Below are 19231 nucleotides of genomic sequence, written 5' to 3' on the forward strand. Positions count from 1 at the left end.
GCTGAGCCATCTCTCCAGCCCCTGACTTTTGTTCTCTTGAAAGTAGAACTTATCTTATGTGCTATTCACATAGTTGAAGATTAATTAGCAGAGTAACTGCACGTAGTAATTCTGCCAGTCTCCTTTAGAAAAAAAAAATGGAAATGTTTATATTAGGTGAGTAGCAGGCCTTTATCTATGAATATGTGACCATTAGATTTTTTTCATTTATGAAATTGTCAATTCAGCAAATAGATATGTTTAAGGTGGTCATAGCATATGACTTGGAACCTGGGCTTGAAATCCTAGTTCCAGCATTCTATTGCTAGGCTGACTTGTATGAACTTCAGTTTTTCCCCTTTGCGAACAATTTGCTTTCTGTAGCTACCATGAAATTGCACAGAAAAAGTCTGATTAAGTGTAGTATCTGTTGTCATTAACCCTGTGGTTTTTTGTGTGCAGAAAAATTAAAAAAAAAAAAGTAGAACCTAGTACCTAATTGTCTGGGTATCCATGTGGACAGACACGTGGTGGGGGCGGGGTGACGTTTCTTACTAAGGACAAATGTCAGGGGCCAGCACTGTCCCTGGCAAGGATATAAGCATCCTACTCAGGGGAGTGCCAGATCTTTAACATTGCTGAAGAGCTCTTGGCTACTGTGTCACCTTGGACGGAGCCTTAGGCGCTTCTAAGATGGGACCCAAACTGGGGTTTGGTGGGAAAGCTCCAGCTGTCCCTGAAAGCTATAAAGAAATGGCTCTCATAATTTTCTTGCATTGCAATCTTTTTTGTGGCTGAACCAGTGTGAGTGCTGAGCCCCTGTCTGTCTTTAAGGTCCACATGGCAGCGGAACAGCCTTTCTGATGTAGAAATGACTGTTGGGCCATGCCTTTGAGGAAACAGTTGAGAGGAAGCCTCTTGTTCTACATCTCCCTTGGTGCTGGGGCAATTCTGAATATTGATATCTTAGCAGATAAGCTCGACACCCATCCCAGAATATCCATTCTGGCCTCTGGTAAGATGAAACTCTGGTAAGATGATTTTAAATCTGCCTTTGAATTGATTTTGGAAGCCAGCAACTGGGACGGTTTCCACCTGCTGCTAACTGAAGTCCTGAGCCGAATGTGACAGCATCATGGCCATTTTGCTTGTGCTGGGAACTGGCTGCCTCTGCTCAAACAGAATTTGTGTCCATCAAATGTGGGGCGAGCAGCAATCTCTGCCTCGCAGCTTGAGTTCCCTTTGTTGAGCGTCTGGAGAAACCCCGCTGGAGCACGTGGCTGGAGCGCCATCCTGCTTCATAAACACAACTAGACTTGACAGCAGTAAAACGAAGCTGGCCCCCACGGCGCGCTTGTACGGCCATGGTGACTAAATGGCTGATCTCCATTCCATAATTACCTCAGCCTAGGGCTAAGTCTTGCTATCCTGAGCTTTCAGGCAGGCAGGAAGGTCACGTGGGGATGACGGACAGGAGCAGTAGACAATACATACTTCACAGCACAACATCTACGGGAAGTCAGGTATGCAAGGGTTCAAATCTTTCCTCTACCACTGATGTGGTAGTTAGAAGGAGAAATGACCCCATAAAGTCAGGTATTTGAACACCTGCTCCCCAGCACTGTTTGGGGAGGCTGTGTGACCTTGCTGTCACTGGCGTGGATTTCCAGAGTTCATTGATAGCCTTACATCCTCCATTTTTCTCTCTGTACTTCATGTTTGTGGTTGAAGATTTGATTGCAGCTTCTTGCGGTAGCTGCAGGGCCTGCTGCCCTCCGCCCTCTTCCCGCCCCCACTGCCCGCTGCCCGCCCCCACTGCCCGCTGCCCGCCCCCACGACTACTGCCCGCAGCCATTGGCTCCCTAGTGTAACCAATTTTTATCTCTCTGAAACTAAGCCAAAATAAACTTTTTCTTTGCTACTTAGTTTCTTTTTGTCAACTTGACACAAGCAAGAGTGACTTGGGAAGAGGATCTCACAATGGAGAAAATACGTGCATCTAATTGCCTGTAGGCAAGTCTGTAGAACATTTTCTTGACTAGTGATTGGTGTGGGCTGGTGCTGCCCCTGGGCCAGTGGTCCCCAGTTGTACAAGAAAGCAGGCTGAGCAAGCCAGTGAGCAGTGTTCCTCCATGGCCTCTGCATAAGCTCCTGCTTTGGGTCCTACTGTGATTTGATAGACATAGCGCTGTCCTGAGGAGGAAGACAGTGCTGTACCCACAAATAACTGGATCTGCCTCTAAGAAAAAGGGAACAACCTGGGGGACCCTTGTTCCTCACTGTGGCGATTATGCAAACATCTCTTACAGTCCAAGAGACTGGACAAGAGACTGCTGTCCTACTGTGTGTTCAGCCTGCTTGCTTAATCTACCTTGAAGAGAACAATGTAACCAACCAGCCTTGGATTTCCCACAACATAAGCTAATGCAGATCTGTGATCATAAGTTATGGGCTCTTCCATGCCCCCCCAACCTCCACTCTCCGTGCCCCTCTCCCCGCCCCAGACATTCGCTGAAAGCAACAGATCCAGAAGTTGAAAGCAACCTTCTAAAATCCACCATAAATGTTAAAAGTAACCATTTATGGAAACTGGTTGATAAGTAGTGATGTCTGTAGTACTTTTTGTTATCTGGATCAGTTGGGATCAGTTTGAGCCAGTGACTTAATTCCTTGTAAAATTCTGTTAAATGTTTCTGTAAAGTATCCCATTCCTTCCCCATGTGATGCTTTCTTTGTTGTTTAATAAAAGACAGAGTAAAGCCTCCTGTTAGAGTGGGAGACTCACAGACGGCAGACACAGGGGGAGCAAAAACCAGAGAATTTAAATCTGGACCTGCTCTCAGTTAAATGATTCCAAGAGGAAGTATTTTTTATTTCTTTCCTTAATGAGACACTGATGCATTATTGGTGACTCTGAGTTAATACTAGTTCATTTAATCCACACATTTTGGTGCCTTGTGTGAGGAACTTTTAACGTATCACTGAGGCATTTTGGGGTACCTATCAAGAAGGCAGGACAGCCTGAACTCATGTTTGGGAAGACCCTTTGTTGGGGATGTGGCTTTTGCAGGTTTCAATCATGAGTAACAGGAGTCCGGAACTCTCCCAGAAGCTCTCACTGTGTCAGCCTGTGGTGTGGAGAGGTCTGGAGATAAAGGGAAATTTGGATATCTCAGGTTAGCCAGTAAATCCCTCTCAGAAGCAGGATCCTATGCTCTGAAAGCTCCCCTTGAGTGAGTGTTAACATCTTTCCCCTGTTTCTCTTTCTTCTTTAAGTCAGTTAGAATCTGCATCAACTTCTGTCACTAGGAAGGGTGAGGACTCTATCAAGCCACACCTCTACTCTCCAGGGTCCTGAAGGCAGTGCTGCCAGCTAACCAGTCCTGTTTACAGACAAGTGCTTTCAAGGATTCGATGGGGTTTTGTTTGTTTGTTTGTTTTTTAAAGATTTATTTATTTATTTTATGCATATGAGTATACTTCTGCTGTCTTCTGACGCACCAGAAGAGGGCATCAGATCCCATTACAGATGGTTGTGATTACAACCATTACAGACCATGCAATTGCTAGGAATTGAACTCAGGACCTCTGGAAGAGCAGTCAGTGCTCTTAACCTCCGAGCCATCTCTCCAGCTCCAGTGTTTTGTTAATGTAGGTGGTTGTGGCCCAAAACTATTAGGTAGAAAATTCTGAAAATAAACGATACCTTCAATTGTAGGCATAGCGTGATAACATCCTTCGTGCAGCTTCCTGCTCTGTCCTTTGGGGACACGGATTGCCCTCTAGTCTAGCATTTCTATGCATAATGCTCCACCCTTCTGTTCCTCAGGAACGATTTTGGTTATCAGTTTGGCCACTGCAACGTTGGGGTGCTTGTGTGACTAACTCTTATTTTTCATAGTAATGGGGTTGAAGTGGTGGTGACTGATACATGCCGGGGTGGGGGGGAGCTGAAAGTACTTCCTTTAAGTGAACTAGGGGTGATGCCCTACTGTGATTCTCTGATGCTATCTATCATAACTACCACAACCCAAAGCACCCCAGGGAGCAAAGAATTTTCTTAGCTCTCAGGTTACAAGCCACTATTGATGGATGCAAAGGCAGGAACCTGGAGGCAGTATGAGGAAGCAGAAACCGTGGAGATACAGCTTCCTGACTCAGTGCCCTGGGGCTTGCTCAGTTACCTCTCTAATACAGCTTAGACCCACCTGCCTAGGGATGATACCTCCCACAGTGGGCTGATGTAGCATTTGTTAAATGCTACATCAGCTAGCGTTTAAGAAAATGCCTCACTGACACGGCCACAGGCCAGTCTGATACAGGCAATTCTCCAGTTGTGGTTCCCTCTTCCCGAGAGCTCTAGGTTTGTGACAGGTTGACAGCTGAAGCTATGACAGGTGACCTTTAGGTTGGTTTGTGTTTTTGATAATCCAACCCAGGGCCTCACAGGTACCAACAAGAGCTCAACTGCTGAGCTCCAAGTAAAACTTTCCAGCTCCCAGCCATCAGTAACTGCAGTTCCAGGGGATCTGGCGCCCTCTTCTGGCCTCCTCGGGTACCAGGCATATATGTGTTACACAGACATACATATAGATAAAACATTCACATACCTTAAATAAATAATAATTTTTTAAAGATTTATTTATTTTATCTATATGAATACACTGTAGCTGTCTTCAGACACACCAGAAGAGTGCATCAAATCTCATTACAGATGGTTGTGAGCCACCATGTAGTTGCTGGGAATTGAACTCAGGACCTCTGGAAGAGCAGTCAGTGTTCTTAAACCGCTAAGCCATCTCTCCAGCCCCAAATAAATAATAATTTAAGCTTGCCTTTGGGCTTGTCTGCATAGCAATAGTATAGTCTATATGTTCTTGGCTTCCGGTCTTCATGGTAGCACAGAGAACCCACGGATAAGGAGCAAGCATTGTGCCATATACCTTTACAGCTTAGGGGAGGTTTTAAATGAAGATGTTCCAGAGACAGCCCCTGGCCTCTGAGAACATATCTCATTAGACATTCCGAACTGCTAATTACAGAGCAGATCTTGTAGTAATTCGAGGCCAGTGAATCATGCAGATGGGTATTGGAGTTGACACTGGAAACAGGATGCCTCTTGGGCTTTGTGATATGTGAGTTGCTCTGGGCCTGTCAGGGAAGGACCCATGCTGGGCTTAACGCTCAGCCTTTTTCATCTTGAAGTATGTCATATTTCTTTCTTGTCACTCAAGCATTTTTTTTCAAGCTGACAGAAATGAATTGTACATATTCATGTAGTACAGTGTGACATTTCTGTACCTGGTTACCGTGAATAATAATCAGATCAGGTAATTAGCATTCACAATGCCTCAAACGTTAACCGTTTCCTTGTACTGAAAAAACATTCAAGGTACCCTATTTAAAATTCATGGCAAATTAATCATTTTTACTTAAAGGTCCATTTGGACAGGGAGCAAACTGTGTAACCAGAGTCTAGGTGGCCAGACAGAGTGAGCAGGTGTTTGGGATGCGAAGTGTGTGGAAGGGCAAAGTAAGTCTAGAACTTAGAACAGAACCCCATGTGTCAGCCGCAAAGGCATGGCAGCAGAGCTCTTTCTATAGATTGCTTTACAGCAGAGTTCTTGCTCACTCATGAGGGCCTATGGCTATACCAGCACCAAGTTTTGGGGCCACTGGGTGGTGGAGCCTGGCCTCTCTGTCCCTGTTCTAGAATGTGCATTTTTATGGGGGCTTCCCCAACTCTGTAGTGTCTTTGGCCTCTGGCTTTGGGTTAGGCTTACTATACCTTCTTCATTTGGAATGAAGGAAAGGGACAGGTGGGGTGGGGAATTCAAGGTTCCTACTCCCAAGAGGGATGGTGGCCATCCAGCCACTAGGTTGTATGATGGTTGTGACCCTGGGTACCTGGGCAACTTTCTTAGTCTCTTTCATCCCCAGTTTGCTCAACAACCCCTGAGAGGTAGCTTGGAGCTTTGGTGCAGAAGTGTGGCCACAATAGAAGGGTCATAGCGTCACCCTGTGGTTCACCCTAGCAGAGGGGACTTTCTGTACACCTTTGTGAATGAGAGGAGGATCAGTCAGGAAACCATCTGTAGAAGTGAAGGAGAGTATGTCTCCAGGTCCCTAGTCTGGGGACTGTCCCCTTGAGAGTAAAGGAGTATATATCTCCAGGTCTCTAGCCCAGGGAATGTCCCTTGAGAGTAAAGGAGTATATAGCTCCAGGTCCCTAGTCTGGGGGCTGTCCCCTTGAGAGTAAAGGTGTATATATCTCCAGGTCCCTAGTCTGAGGATTGTCCCTTGAGAGTAAAGGAGTATATAGCTCCAGGTCCCTAGTCTGGGGATTGTCCCTTGAGAGTAAAGGAGTATATATCTCCAGGTCCCTAGTCTGGGGACTGTCCCCTTGAGAGTAAAGGTGTATATATCTCCAGGTCCCTAGTCTGAGGATTATTCCTTGAGAGTAAAGGAGTATATAGCTCCAGGCCCCTAGTCTGGGGGCTGTTCCCTTGAGGGTAGATGACAGATGAGGCTGGCTGACTTGAGCTTTGCTCAGGAAGACACAGGTCACTAGCTCTGGAGTGGCCCATCACCCAGTCCCCAGAAACACCATCCATGTGCTTTGCAGTCATGGGCATCTCCCAGAAGCAGAATCAGGACCACAGCATCTCCCTCTTCAGCCACCACATAGCCTGGTGCGGGAGCCCTCAGCCTCTCAGTTGTACTCCTGCTCCTCCTCTGAGGGTGTGGGTCTCAGAGCTGTGGGTCCCATTGCCTCCTCTTTGCCTCCACAGTTCTGCAACCTCACCTGCCCGTCTCCATCAGTGAGGATCAGGACCATTACCCCCCAGGCCTGGCCTCCTGGCTTCCAGAGAGAGCAAGAGCCCCACATTCCATAGAGACAGGTACTTGTGAAACAACCAATTTTCTCTCCCAACACATCTGTGTCAGTTTATTTAGGATGTGGTGAACATTTTATTGTCATTTGGATTAACTAGACGGGGGGTGGGGGGAGGGAAAGCCCAGGAGCCCAGAATTTTGGTAACTTCAAATATATTTTATTACTTTCTTTTTCATCTTAGAAAGAACATGAAACCTGCATGCAACACTCACGGTCTCAGCATTTACATAGCAGATACACAGCCGGACAGTGCCACCTCCTACCAAGGGGCAGTGTGCGACAGGGGGCAGGGACTGAAGGCAATATGTACATAGGATCATCCTAACTCCGAAAGAAGACTGTGCTGTTTGTATATGCACCGAGGGGCTGTGTGCTTTCTGTTGGGGTGAGGGAAAGAAACAAAGCTGGGGGGGGAGGGGAAGGGGGAGGGAGTTCCCCTTGACAATAGGATGTGTCGCTCTGGCTGTGTGTCATGCATCTAATTCTGAATCTTCCCTTTCCCTCCGTACATTGTTTTCTCACACTGCTGGGGACTTTGGATGCTTCAAAAGTATCCTCTACCAAAGCAGCGAGCAAGCGAACCTCTCAGAAACCCTCAGGTTGCAAGAAAGACCCAGCTCCTTTAAGGATCACTTGCCTGGTGGTGACAGGAGAATGAGCTGGGATGTGGGGGATGGGGTGGAGACGAAGGTCGTTCTGGTAACTAGACTGAGTTCTTCTAGGCACAGATGTAGAAGGACCTGCTTCCAATTGCCCTGCAACAGGGGCCACTGTGGAGTCACACTGAAACTCTGACCAGTCATAAGCCCAGGAGAGTCCATGGCAGCTGTGCAGAGGCGCCAGGCTCTCTGAGCGGAAGCTTCCAAGCCTGGACCAGAGCGACAGCACAGTGAATTGCCCCAGCCCTGCTCATTGTTCCTTCCAGGCGCTTATAAAGCTCAGATGTGTGGTGACGTATGGACAGATACAAAACCCCTTATTTTAAAAAGAAAAGGCTTGGGGTTCCCCCCCTCCCCGACCTCCCCTCCCCCGGCAAGAAGCCACTTGTAATGAAGTCTGGTGCGCAGGAGAGCTGGATCTCACATCTGGAAGCCTTTCACACACAGCTATAAAATGTAAAAACTGACCCGGGTAAGAAGAGCTTCATAACAATATATAATGTGTCTTATGCTTGTGAGAAAGAAAGGGCTTTTATTTTAATCTGCAAAGTCCTCCGCTGAAGTCTCTCAACTGGCCTGGAGTTTTTCTTTCCGAGATCTTCCACCTTATTCTTCGTAGACCCTGGGAAAAGAGGACACACAGGTGTGAGTGGCCCAGGGCGTGGTGTAGGCTGCACACAGTTCCTGTGGAGTGGCTTCATCTATGGATCCTCTCCAGGTCTGAGGCCAGGAGAGGAGAGGTGGTTGTAAAGATGTGACTGAAACCTACACAAAAGCTCACACACAGGTGGGTGTGGACGCTCACACCTGTAATCCCAGCGCTGGGCTGCCCTTCACAGATAGTTCACTGTATCTTGCTTGCTCCCAGTTTCCGAGTGAGAATCCCCAATCATGCATTGAAATAAACTGTCTGCGGGCCAGAAAGATCAGGCTCAAAAAATCTGCCACTGCTTCGCCAGAGGACCAAGTTCAGTTCCCAGCATTCTCATCCGGGGCTCTCAAACCCTTATACCTCTAGCTCAAGGGGAATCCAACGCCCTCTTCTGGCTGCCTTGGGCACCTGCACACATATGGCATACAGATACACAGACACACACACAAATAAAATAGAGAACAATGAAGTGTCCCATGTAGTTGCCTCTCATGACAGGCAGAGACTCTGCTTTCTACAGTGCTTTGAGCTCAGTTGTTGGTGCCATGGCCCAGGGGCCGGGCCCAGCCATACTTCTTCTTTCTCCCTTCTGAGCTATAGAGCATGTATGTTTGTTCTCGCTCTGGCTTCACAGTTCTTTCATCTCCACCTCCATTCATGAAGTCATTTTTAATCTTGTGCAAGGAAAGCGATGGGAAGAGAAAGGGGGTGTGTGGCACTTTCCTGTTCCAGGTGCCTCAGTGTCCTAAGAAAGGGATGAACTCAGTAGAGTGTGACATAGGCTTGTAAGCTTGAAATCCCAACATTTAGGAGGTGGACGGGCTACGATTCAGGGTTCAAGGCTATCCCTAATCCTGAGGTTGAGTTGATACTAGACTGGGCCATGGGAGACTTTGTCTTGACAAACAAGTCAATAGCCCTGAAAAGGTTAACATGTAGCAAATCGGCAGAAGCCTGGTAGTGGAGGCTCTCAGAGCCTTCGTGAGAGCGACTTGCAAAAGTGGAACCGGTAAGGTTGGAGGTAGGGCAGCAGGAAACCCACAGAGGCCTCCTCTTCAGATTGTCCACGGTGGAGGACAATTAAGTGGGTAGAGGTTTGAATGTCCCCAGCAGTCTGAGCAAGACTTCCCAGCCCTCCATAAGCTGGGGTCATTCTGCTTTTGAGGACACAAGCTGGGACGGTGTTGGGGTGGGAGGGGTGGGCCAGGCTCTGCTTTTGCCATGTGAGCTGCATGTCCTGACCAGAAAGAGGGCTTCATTCCCATCAGATATAGAGGAATGAGTCGCTCACCTCACCACTTTCTATTTCAGGCAATTGCAGATGAGGCAGCTTTGGAGGGAGCAAGAGAGGATTCAGGTGCAGAAGCTGGGCAGAGCTGTCAGCTGTGAGAGCAGCTCACAGGGCTGAGGCCAGTGTCGGGGTGTGTGTGTGCGTGTGCGTGTGTGTGTGTGTGTGTAGCACAAGGCAACCTGCTGAGAAGGCAGCACAGGGACCCGCACCCCACACAGGTCTTGCCCCGACTTTTCCCAGTGCTGTGAAGGCAGCCACACCCTGTCCCCACCTATCTTGTTTCCCCCTCTTAGGCCAGATGCTGGAATCCTTGGAGATCACCTAAGTGTGTGTGTGTGTCTTTCCTTAGTTTTTTGCAGGTGAAGCTAAAACAGGCCTTGAGTGTTTGAAGAGTGACCTACTTCAGGTCATGGTGCAAAGGAGCTGAGAACTGGCCTCTCCTTCCAAGGTCAGACCTAGGACCCCCAGGATTAGAACTAGGGAGCCCCCTTCTGATTATATGAAAATGCCCATCAGCAGAGGTGTCTGGTCCAAGGCAATGACAATCTCAACTGCTGCCCCTTTGGGTAAAGAGGCTCTGATTGGAAGGGGCTGGATTCAAGTGTCACTCAGAACCTGCCTGAGAAGGAACTAGTCAGGTGCCTAGGAAGAACAGGGCATGGGGCACAGTCAGGTGCCTAGGAAGAACAGGGCATGGGGCACAGTCGGGTCCCTAGGAAGAGCAGGGCATGGGGCACAGTCAGGTGCCCAGGAAGAGCAGGGCATGCATGGGGCATAGTCAGGTGCCTAGGAAGAACAGGGCATGGGGCACAGTCGGGTGCCTAGGAAGAGCAAGGCATGGGACATTTTGGAGAGGAGATCACCTTGCTGGCAGGGGTCACCCTTGTTATTACTGTACACCTACAGGTTTTTTGGCTAATAAACTGTCACTTAAGAAGAGGTCATACCCCACTTTCTAAAGTTAACAGGGGACAACTGTGCCAGGTGCTCACCTAGCCATTTCCAGCTTATGTGGCTTATGTAAAAAGAGCAATTAAGACCATAATACAAAAGTTAGGGTGCAGAGGGATGGCCCAGCAGTTAAGAGCATTGCTGCTCTTGTAGAGGACCTGGGTTCGGTACCTGGCACCCACACAGCAGCTCACGACCATCTGTAACTGCAGTGTCAGGGAATCTGATGACCCTTTTTTTGAAGTCCTCGGGCATCAAACATATAGGGGGTACACATATGTATATGCAGGCTTAATACCCATATTCATAAGATAAAACAATAAACTTTTAAAAATATTCACAAAAGTCTATCATATGAAAGATAGAACGAGGTAGAATTTTTGCTCACAAAAGGACACACCTGAGGTGTGTGTAGCTGTGCAGAAAGCAGGAGCCTCCTTTGTGAAGTGGTAAGGTCCCCATCAGTGGGAGTATGGAAACAGCGTTAGGGTGTCTACTTCTGTGGATATTATGTGGGTGTCACATTTTAAACGAGGCCCGTAGATGACACGGTGTGCGGGTCCCTTCCTGCCCTGAAAGCTACAGCCAATAGGCAAGCCCTTCTGAGTGGGTGGGGGTGGGCACGGGGTGGAGGAGGGTGGGGTGGGGTGGGGAGAAGAGGTGTACCTGCGCTTCTCGTTCCAGGCGTTGTACCATTTGATGAAGCGTTTGGTGCTCTGCAGCTTAGGATGCAGGCAGTGCTCCTGGCCCCGGTACCTGGACATGCTCTTGGTGGTTATGCTGAAACAGAACAGAATGCGGTACAGGGTTGAGCTATCTGAATAACTGTCTGCAGGACCAGAGCACTGGGCCGCTTGGTCCCTCCCTGCTTCAAGTGCCTATTCCCTGGCAAGCCATTGTAATGTTTTAGGTCTCAGTCTTCATGGTGGTGTTAGCCTGTAGGGAGTGATTGGGAGACCCTACCCCCGACCTCCAGCACCCAGCTGTCCCCAGGACAGCCTGTCTTGGGGGGCAATGATGAGAAGGCTCTTCCAGTGGTCCAGAGGTAGACAGAGCCACTGTTAGAAGACACTCATGCCAAGTCCCACAGAGGGGCTGAGACACGCCCTACAGACACTATAGTCTGACCACTAACCCCAGTACCTGAACTCTCTACAGTCCCCGGGCTGAAGATTTGCTGGTCCTTACTGGCTTGGTAGCCCATTTTGATACTTGAGTTTGAGGTTACAATTATCTCATTTGGGGGCAGAAAAATAAGACCTTTCTTCTCTGGGCCTCTCTCAGCAAAAGCTCCAACACTAGCTGTGCAGGGGAGAAGCAGGAGCCATACTGTGTGCAGTACAGCCAAGTTTGAATCCTTGTGACCTGTCGGATCTGTCTGCTCTGTGTAAAGTAGGTACAGTAAAAGGACCTGTGTCTCAGGGCTACTTGGTAGGTGCCAGGGACTTAGCTATTAATTACTAAATAGTCACGAGAGATGAGACAGCCAGGGGAAAGACAAACTTCATGTGTGGGCACAGTCCTGGATGGTCTGAGGTACCTCTCTCAGTCAGGGCGATCAGGGAGATACAGGCAAGGGTTTAAGGAAGCTTCTAGGACAAAGGTGGACAATGGTGAAGAATTTAGGGTCTTGGAACAAATCAGAATATGACTTTCTGATGAGACACGGCTAGTTAGTAGAGATGACAGTAGAGACTGGGAAGTTTGTTCCCATGTGCTTCCAAGGTAAAGAGTCAGGGTTAATAGGCCAAATTCTAGAAGGGGCAGGCTTGTTGTGAACGAATACTTCCAATCTATAGGAACGGCAAAGAGTCTTGCCAGAAGAATGGGGACCAAATGCTTTGTCAGGGGCTTTTGTTTCCTCCAAGACCAGCGATGGACATCTGATAAGACCAGGTAATCGGATCGTGCTTCCCCAGAGACAAGTGGATCCTTACGGGCTCTGAGCATGGGGCCCTCCCTTCATACCTCTACCATCCCGCAGGAATTAGCACCTGTACTTCTTCCAAACCCACAATGCTGCCGTTGCCCTGAGCGGCAAACTCCAGCAAAAACAAACAAACAACAACAAAACGGGGCGGGGGGAACTTTCTTCATAGGCCAGAGTGCAGACTGAACATCCTACTTCTGAAGGTCAGGGAGCTTACAAAAGGATTCCGTTCTCTGCCCCAACCCCCACAGAGGTGCCCTGAGCTTTCTCAGAATACTGGGGTTATGCAAATCAGAAGCAGGGTGCAGTATCTGGGATCCAAGACCTAACAACTATTAGAAATTCTGGGTCTCCCCAGCAATTCTGGGGAGCAGATGGTTTGGATTGTAACTCCATGGACATATGACACAATTTCTCCATCAATGACCTGGACATGGGCTGGCAAGATGGCTCAGTAGGTAAGTGTCCTTACCACCAAGCCTGGAGCTGTGTTTGATTCCTGGACCACCTTCTGCAAGTTGTCCCCTGATCACACATGGCTATGTCATGCCTACTCCCTCTCCAATAATAAGTGCATATACTTTTTTAAAAAACAAGGAATCTGGGTTTTTCCATGTCCTGATTGTAAGGACTTGCACTCAGAAGACACACTGACTCCTCCGACCCCCTCTCTGCCACCCCAGTAGAGATCTCTGTGTGACTCAGGGTGAGCTGGAAATCTTGCCTTCAGCTTTTGTGGCTGAAAACCTGTTTTTGGCAAAAAGTGAGGGTTCCTTGTCTGATAGACGGAGAGAGGAGCCTCTGATCTGTCAAAAGATGGGGTGGGAAGGAAGGCCTAGGAGAGATGGTCCCATGCGGCCCCTGCAAGTTTCCCCAAGACTATAGGAAGCCTTCCTTTCCTGGAATTTTCCTCTCTGCCCAGAGAAATTTAGTCAAGGAAAGCATGTCTGGGGAGGATCCTCCTCTTTTTGATGCTTGCTTTTTTTTTTTTTTTTGTCCCCTGCAAGGTCTTAAAGACAACTTGCAATCATCTCCTACATTTTGAACCCCCTAACTAGAAATACTAAGGTTCTTGTGACTCTTTCCCGGGGCATTTTAACCCTGAGTCGGCCCACACCCAAAAGGGTAGTTTTCCTTTCTCTGACCGGCAAGACTAGGGCACGGAAAAGGATGTTAATTGGGAAGCTCATGACTCGGGTCAGCTCAGGCCCTGTGGCTCTCTGAATTCCCTGAACTTCAGCGGATGGAGATGGTGAGGTGCCGGGTGGGGGGTGTGCCCTTCCTTCTCAGACACGGCGTGAAGGCCTTTGGGCAAGCAAGGGCAGCCGGTAGAAGGCACTCGCCCAGACTGAGAATAAAGTGTGTCCTGTTTCTGGGGGAGGGGAAGAGGGGCCAATGGTCCATGGCAAATATTTAGGAGCTGTTTTGCCAAGGGCTGCCTTCCTGGCCAAGAGTGTATTGATGGGGAAAACGGCAGCGCTGGCTTCAAGTGGTTAATTGGGAAGGCTGAGGCGCAAGGAAACTCAGTGTTCTCTCTCTGCCCCAGTTTTTAAGACTTTGCCGGCATCCCCACTAAGCAGGCTGCAGCGGTGGCATAGCACATTAACCCCAGCAGAGCGCTTTCTCCAACATTGTTCAGAGGTACGGACCCACGAGGGAGAAGAGACAGGAGCATTCTCACATTGAAAGCCCTGGGATCCTCAAAGTGTCCACCGCTGTGGCCAGACCCCTGACTGAAATGGGGCGCTGAAAGGAAAAGTTACTTCTCTCTTCAGTAAGAGGAAGGCAGCACAGCCGGCCCAACAGGCTGGGTGTGTGTCCCAAGCGGATCTGATGTGACTGTTCTAAGCGGGCGCACCAGAACCACTAGCCCACAGTCAACCTCGGCTGCCACTTTGAATCCTAACAAGGACAGGATCAGAGGGACCGGCCAGAAGCACCCCCTCCCCTTCTGCAGACTGTCAGGCAATGTCCCCAGGACTTGCCAGTGGGTTATAGACTGCCCCCAAGGTCTTGGCAAAGGGAGAGAGAAAGACATTATCAGCCAGACCTAACCCGAGGTTGGGCCCCGCCATGGGTCATGCTACCCCAGAACTCACATAACCATCTTCTCCTCGCAGTGTGGGTACTTTGGCTTCATTTCCAGCTTCTTCACGTCGCTGTAGCGGATCTTGGGCCCCTTCCGGGAACACTTACACTTGGACCCTGCGGGAGAGCACGGCCGGGCTGCTGAGTCGCCGAAAGGGTCTCCGCGACCACCCAAGGTGCCCACCCGGGACCTCCCCGGGTTCCAGGATGCCTAGATGATGCTTGAGCTCCCTAGGATGGGACAGAACCGCGACAGAGGGCCCTCGCGGCACTCACCGTCCACTCGCGAGGCGCACAGCGCCAGGAGCAGCAGGAACAGCGCGGCCGCCAGGAGCCTCATGTTGGCCGGAGGGGCGCGACGGGGAGCAGGGAGACGAGGAGGGCGCCGGCCTGTTCGTGCGGCGGCCGGGGGATGCCGCCCGGTTCGGTTCTCGGTTTCAAGCACGCCTCTCTCTGCTCGGCTCGCTCCGGCTGCGCCCGTCGATGGGTGCTCCTGCCGTCTGTCGCGGTGCTGCGCTGCGCTTGGCGCTGGGTGCTGCGGTCTCCCCACAGCTTCCCTCCGCCCACCCTGGCCTCTTTTAAATTCGCTCCTGCCCTCTCGGAGAGCGAGCTCATTAATATGCAGAACCACTCGGTGACTCACTGAGATTTCTCAATGTGGTGGGGGGAGGAGATCTCCCAGCCCGCCCTGCCGCCCGCCCCGGACCCATCGCGATCCCAGCGGCGCACACTCGGAGCCACGCGCGCACACACGCACACACTCACATCCGCTACCCTCTCACTCTGCAGCACGCCCGCCTTCACGCACTTGCACACCCATACCTCCGAGCCACTGCCCTGCCTTATTGAAGGTCAGGCGGGAGCACCGCCTGCTGAAGGGAGCTGCTTTTCTGTTTCCTGTGGACACTTCTCAGGCCACACAGGTTTACTGACTGAAGCCACCGAGAGACCAAGCCTGGCTCACATCCTAGAGTTTTCAAGCAGGTGCTAAGGGAAAATGCCAGCAGGCCCGCCCCCTGCGGTGTTGGTCTCTTTTGTGCCTGCTGGCCTCGTGGTCCGAGCTCAAGGCCAGGTGGGGTTAGGGGCTCATCACAGGTTGTATAAGCCTTTGATTGAGTCACTGGTTCACGGAGCGGGCGATGGTGGTGATGGGTGAGGAGTGGAGAGGACTAGCAACTCCTAGAAGGGGTCTAAAGTATGGTGTTCATAGGTGACTATCCAGGGGCTGTGGAGAATTCGGGGTACTTGTCACATACATCCATAAGAATCTGTAAAGCCAGGTAGAGCCCAGTAGGCAGCTATGACCATGGTAATGGAAGGCGGTAGCACCTTGTGAACATTGCACCACGGTGGTGGATGAAATTCCACCCTGCCCCACTATTCAACAGCACATGACTCTCCATTAAAAGGCTTCTATTCACTCTCTGTAAACCTGTAGGTGGTCATAGCGCCCGTCCAAGGTACCTGTGAGAAGGACATAGAATCATGCAGGGCAGTTATCAGGATGTGCAACTCCGTACTCAGACGATGGTACTTAACAGCATCTTCATGTATATATTTTATATGTCACTTTGACTGGGACAACGTCCCTTAAATTGGTACTTTTAAGTTGTTCATTCGCCAGTGCAGAAACAGGCACAGCAAGGAAGAAACACCTCATCCAAAGTTCTAGAACCAGGGAGCAGGTGACTAAGCCAGGGGCATCTATGGATAGGACTGCAGAGTAGTCCTACCACTCTACTGTCTTCAAGTCCCTGCATTCTGGTGAAGCACTGCTTTGAGAGACCCAGAGACAGGGGCCAGGTATCTTAGGCTCGTGGAGGGTTAGCCTTGGCTCCCAGGCCAGGGCTTGCTCCTTGGTGTGTTGTTAGCCTGGAAGTCCCTAGGGGTACAAGTATCCAGAGGGGCTTCTGGGTGGGAGGTGGTAGTTGACTAACTGCAGAAGCTGTGCTTTCTCTTCTCATCTGTGCGACTCTAGGGGAAGCTGTACTTAAACAGTAAGCACAACCCACGCCCGCCATTGCGCCTGTCCTTAAAGTCCGGCTGGGATTGGGACACTGGGCTCAGCAGAGGGAATGCAAGATGATCTTTGCTATTTATCATGTTAAAAGATTAAAATTTGGGCTAGACCCAGGTTTAATTCCCAGCCCCTACAGTTGTCTGTAATTCCAGTTCCAGGGGATCTGACACACTCACACAGACATACATGCAGGCAGAACACCAGTGTACACAAAATAAAAGTAAATATATTTTTAAAAAGATCAGACTTTGTTTTTATTCATGTATAGCAACATGGGTTTGTTTCAGAAAAATAAGAAAACGGGCAGTTTTCACCACTCAGAGGTCTACACCAAGATGAAAATGGCACCATCTTTGGGGTTTGAATGCATTCGTACAGCCGAGAGCCCCTGCATGTCTGGTGTGATGATCTGCCTATTGTATCATTCTGTAGGCCGGTCTTGCTTCCTGTCTCCTTAAAGATGGTGTTATTTGAAACCATGTAAGTACACTTGCCAAGAGATCTGTGTCTGACTTTAGTTGATCTTCATGTGACTTTGGGCAGATGATTCTTTTATGTCTCAGTTTCCCTCATCTGTGAAAGGGCATGATAAAGGTAGTTCCTGCACAGTGAGGGAGAAAAGTCTAACAATGGCTGTCTCCCAATGGAAAGTCCAAGAATCCAATAACTGCTGTTTGTCCACGAGGCTGGATGTCTCAGCTAATCTTTAGTACACATCAGAATCCCCAAGAAGGCTCTAACACCCGCCTCAACAGCAGGTTATCGCAACTTGGCATGAGAATGAGGGCAGGCAGGCAGAAGGCAAAAGCTGCTTTCTTCCATCTCTTTTATGTAGGCTGCCATGAGAGGGTGTGGCCCAGATTTAGGCAGGGTCTTCTGACCCCAAATGATCTGGATGTAAGATGTGTCTTCCTTCCTCAAATGATTCAGTTAACTAAAGATCACTCACAGCTATTCCTAGCTGTTTGGGTTTTAACTCAATTCCAGACGTAGTCAAGTTGACAACTGAGAATAGCCATCACAGGGAGGAAACTACACCTGAGAATTTGGTTACCGTTTTCTTTTTACACTCACTGAGCACCGACTATGGGCTAGGTTCAGTGCATGTACTGGGGACTTAAAATGAACAAGTATATGTACCTGTTCCCAGGGGTCTATAGCACCCACCACAATCATGGCATAAGTGTGTAAATTCCTTAGAGGTAGACACCACTAAGAAGCTGGTACCGTGTGACGTGATTCTGGACAGCGTAGGGATGCCTTTCTAGATGAAGCGATCACTGGACTGGCTGTGGAGGATGATAAGATGGCCGACAGGGGAGGAAAGCCATTCCTATGGCTCACAAACCCTTCTGCTCCCATGACAATCTTCTGTGGGGTGACCCTGCTCCAAGCCCTTCCCTGGTTCCTGATCTCATTCAGAGCCCTGGCCGAATACCCAACAGTGCCTACTTCCGTTGGCCAGCCAGCATCCCACCCCCTGGGTATGCTTGGTGACCCTGCCTTAACTTATCTCTCTGGCTACAGTGTTCCCAGCTGGGGAATCTTTGCTCTCCAGCCCTCTTGCCCACAGTTTGTTCTTCCCAGCATCACCTCCTCATCCTCCCTGCCCGTGTCCATCCCTCAGACTGAAGCACTCCATGCTTTCTGGCAGCCTAGCAGCAGCTGCTTTCTGTGCGGTAACTGGTTTAGGTACTGCGCAGGCTACCACGACAGGCAGTGTTGCTTTCATGTTCATTGCTAGTGTACTGTAGGGGAACTTCTCAGTCATCTCCATCTTCAGCGTCCTCAGGTGAGATCTGTGTGCAGCATAGCCTCAAGATGGTTTGAATGAAAATATCCCCCACAGACTAAGGCGTTTGAGTACTCGTTCCCCAGTTGGTGGCGCTGTTTGCATAGGTTCAGGGGGAGTGGCTTTGCTGGAGGAAGTACGTCACTGGGTAGGGGCGGGGTTTGAAGTTGCAAAAACCTTGCTTTATTTCCAGGAGCATCCTTTTGATCCGTGCTGTGGTGCGAGATCTGGATTCTTTCTCTACTTCTGCCGTCAAGTTTGTTGCGTGTTGTGGTGTCTCAGCTACGTCAGACTCTTACCCCTCTGGAGCGGTAAGGTAAGTAAACCCTTCCTTGTCTAAGTTGTCTTGGCCTTGGTGTTTGATCACAATTGAAGAGTAGATAATACAGCCTCATTCTGTATCCATCGGGTAAATAGGAGCGTGCTTCAGGCAGTAGGTAAGGCTGCAGAGAACATTGCTGAACCAAGGCTGTGCAGAGTAAGAGGCTATGCGTGAGAATGTGCGCACATGCGTGTATTGGAGGAGAGAAAGGGGCGCGTGTGGTAGCCGGGGAAAGCCCGTTCTGTCTCTAGCATTTGTTTCAAAACAGCGGTGGCCGGGAGGAAGAACGCAATAGCTTTCCTGAGGGCTGTAGCTCTCCACCCAGGGACCACTACTTGGTCTGCTGGGAGGTGGGGCTTCGTCATGGCTGCCTTCCAACCCTGCAAACGAGAAGATGAGGAGATTCCCTCTTGACCCCAAGCTCTCTCCATGACTGGCTTTCTTAGCAGGAGAGTCTCTCTGCTCTGATGGGACAGGAATCCTAGAATCAAGCACTCGGAGAGGTGTAGGCCTCATTTACCCTGATAGTACATAGAGGGAAACTGAGGCCTAGGAAGGTGGTGGACTTTCACACAAGGTCAAAACAGGACATTAGTGTTAGCCGTGATCCTGTTTCTATGTCCTCTCCCTAGATATTTAAGTGAGAGAG

At 49.6% G+C, this 19231-nt stretch overlaps 1 protein-coding gene across 1 annotated transcript; it reads right to left on the reverse strand.

Moving 5' to 3' along the window:
- Positions 1–7012: 7012 nt before the first annotated feature.
- Positions 7013–15278, reverse strand: Cxcl14 (C-X-C motif chemokine ligand 14). Its single transcript, XM_028772138.1, has 4 exons — positions 14725–15278; positions 14460–14565; positions 11097–11210; positions 7013–8158 (listed from the first exon to the last, which is right to left on the reverse strand). Exons 1-4 carry the CDS (start codon positions 14786–14788, stop codon positions 8143–8145), a joined length of 300 nt encoding a protein of 99 aa, XP_028627971.1. The 5' UTR covers positions 14789–15278; the 3' UTR covers positions 7013–8142.
- Positions 15279–19231: the final 3953 nt, after the last annotated feature.

Source organism: Grammomys surdaster, unplaced genomic scaffold (genome assembly GCF_004785775.1).
Source record: "Grammomys surdaster isolate TR1022 unplaced genomic scaffold, NIH_TR_1.0 211, whole genome shotgun sequence".
Classification (NCBI taxonomy): domain Eukaryota; kingdom Metazoa; phylum Chordata; class Mammalia; order Rodentia; family Muridae; genus Grammomys; species Grammomys surdaster.

What these genes read in the sequence shown, in the direction of transcription:
- Cxcl14 (XM_028772138.1), bottom strand. Translation starts at nt 14,788, where the DNA reads ATGAGGCTCCTGGCGGCCGCGCTGTTCCTGCTGCTCCTGGCGCTGTGC. An exon ending in GTGCGCCTCGCGAGTGGACG is followed by an intron (nt 14,566 to 14,724) that starts GTGAGTGCCGCG and finishes GCTCTCCCGCAG; the next exon opens with GGTCCAAGTGTAAGTGTTCC. An exon ending in TGCGAGGAGAAGATGGTTAT is followed by an intron (nt 11,211 to 14,459) that starts GTGAGTTCTGGG and finishes GTTCTGTTTCAG; the next exon opens with CATAACCACCAAGAGCATGT.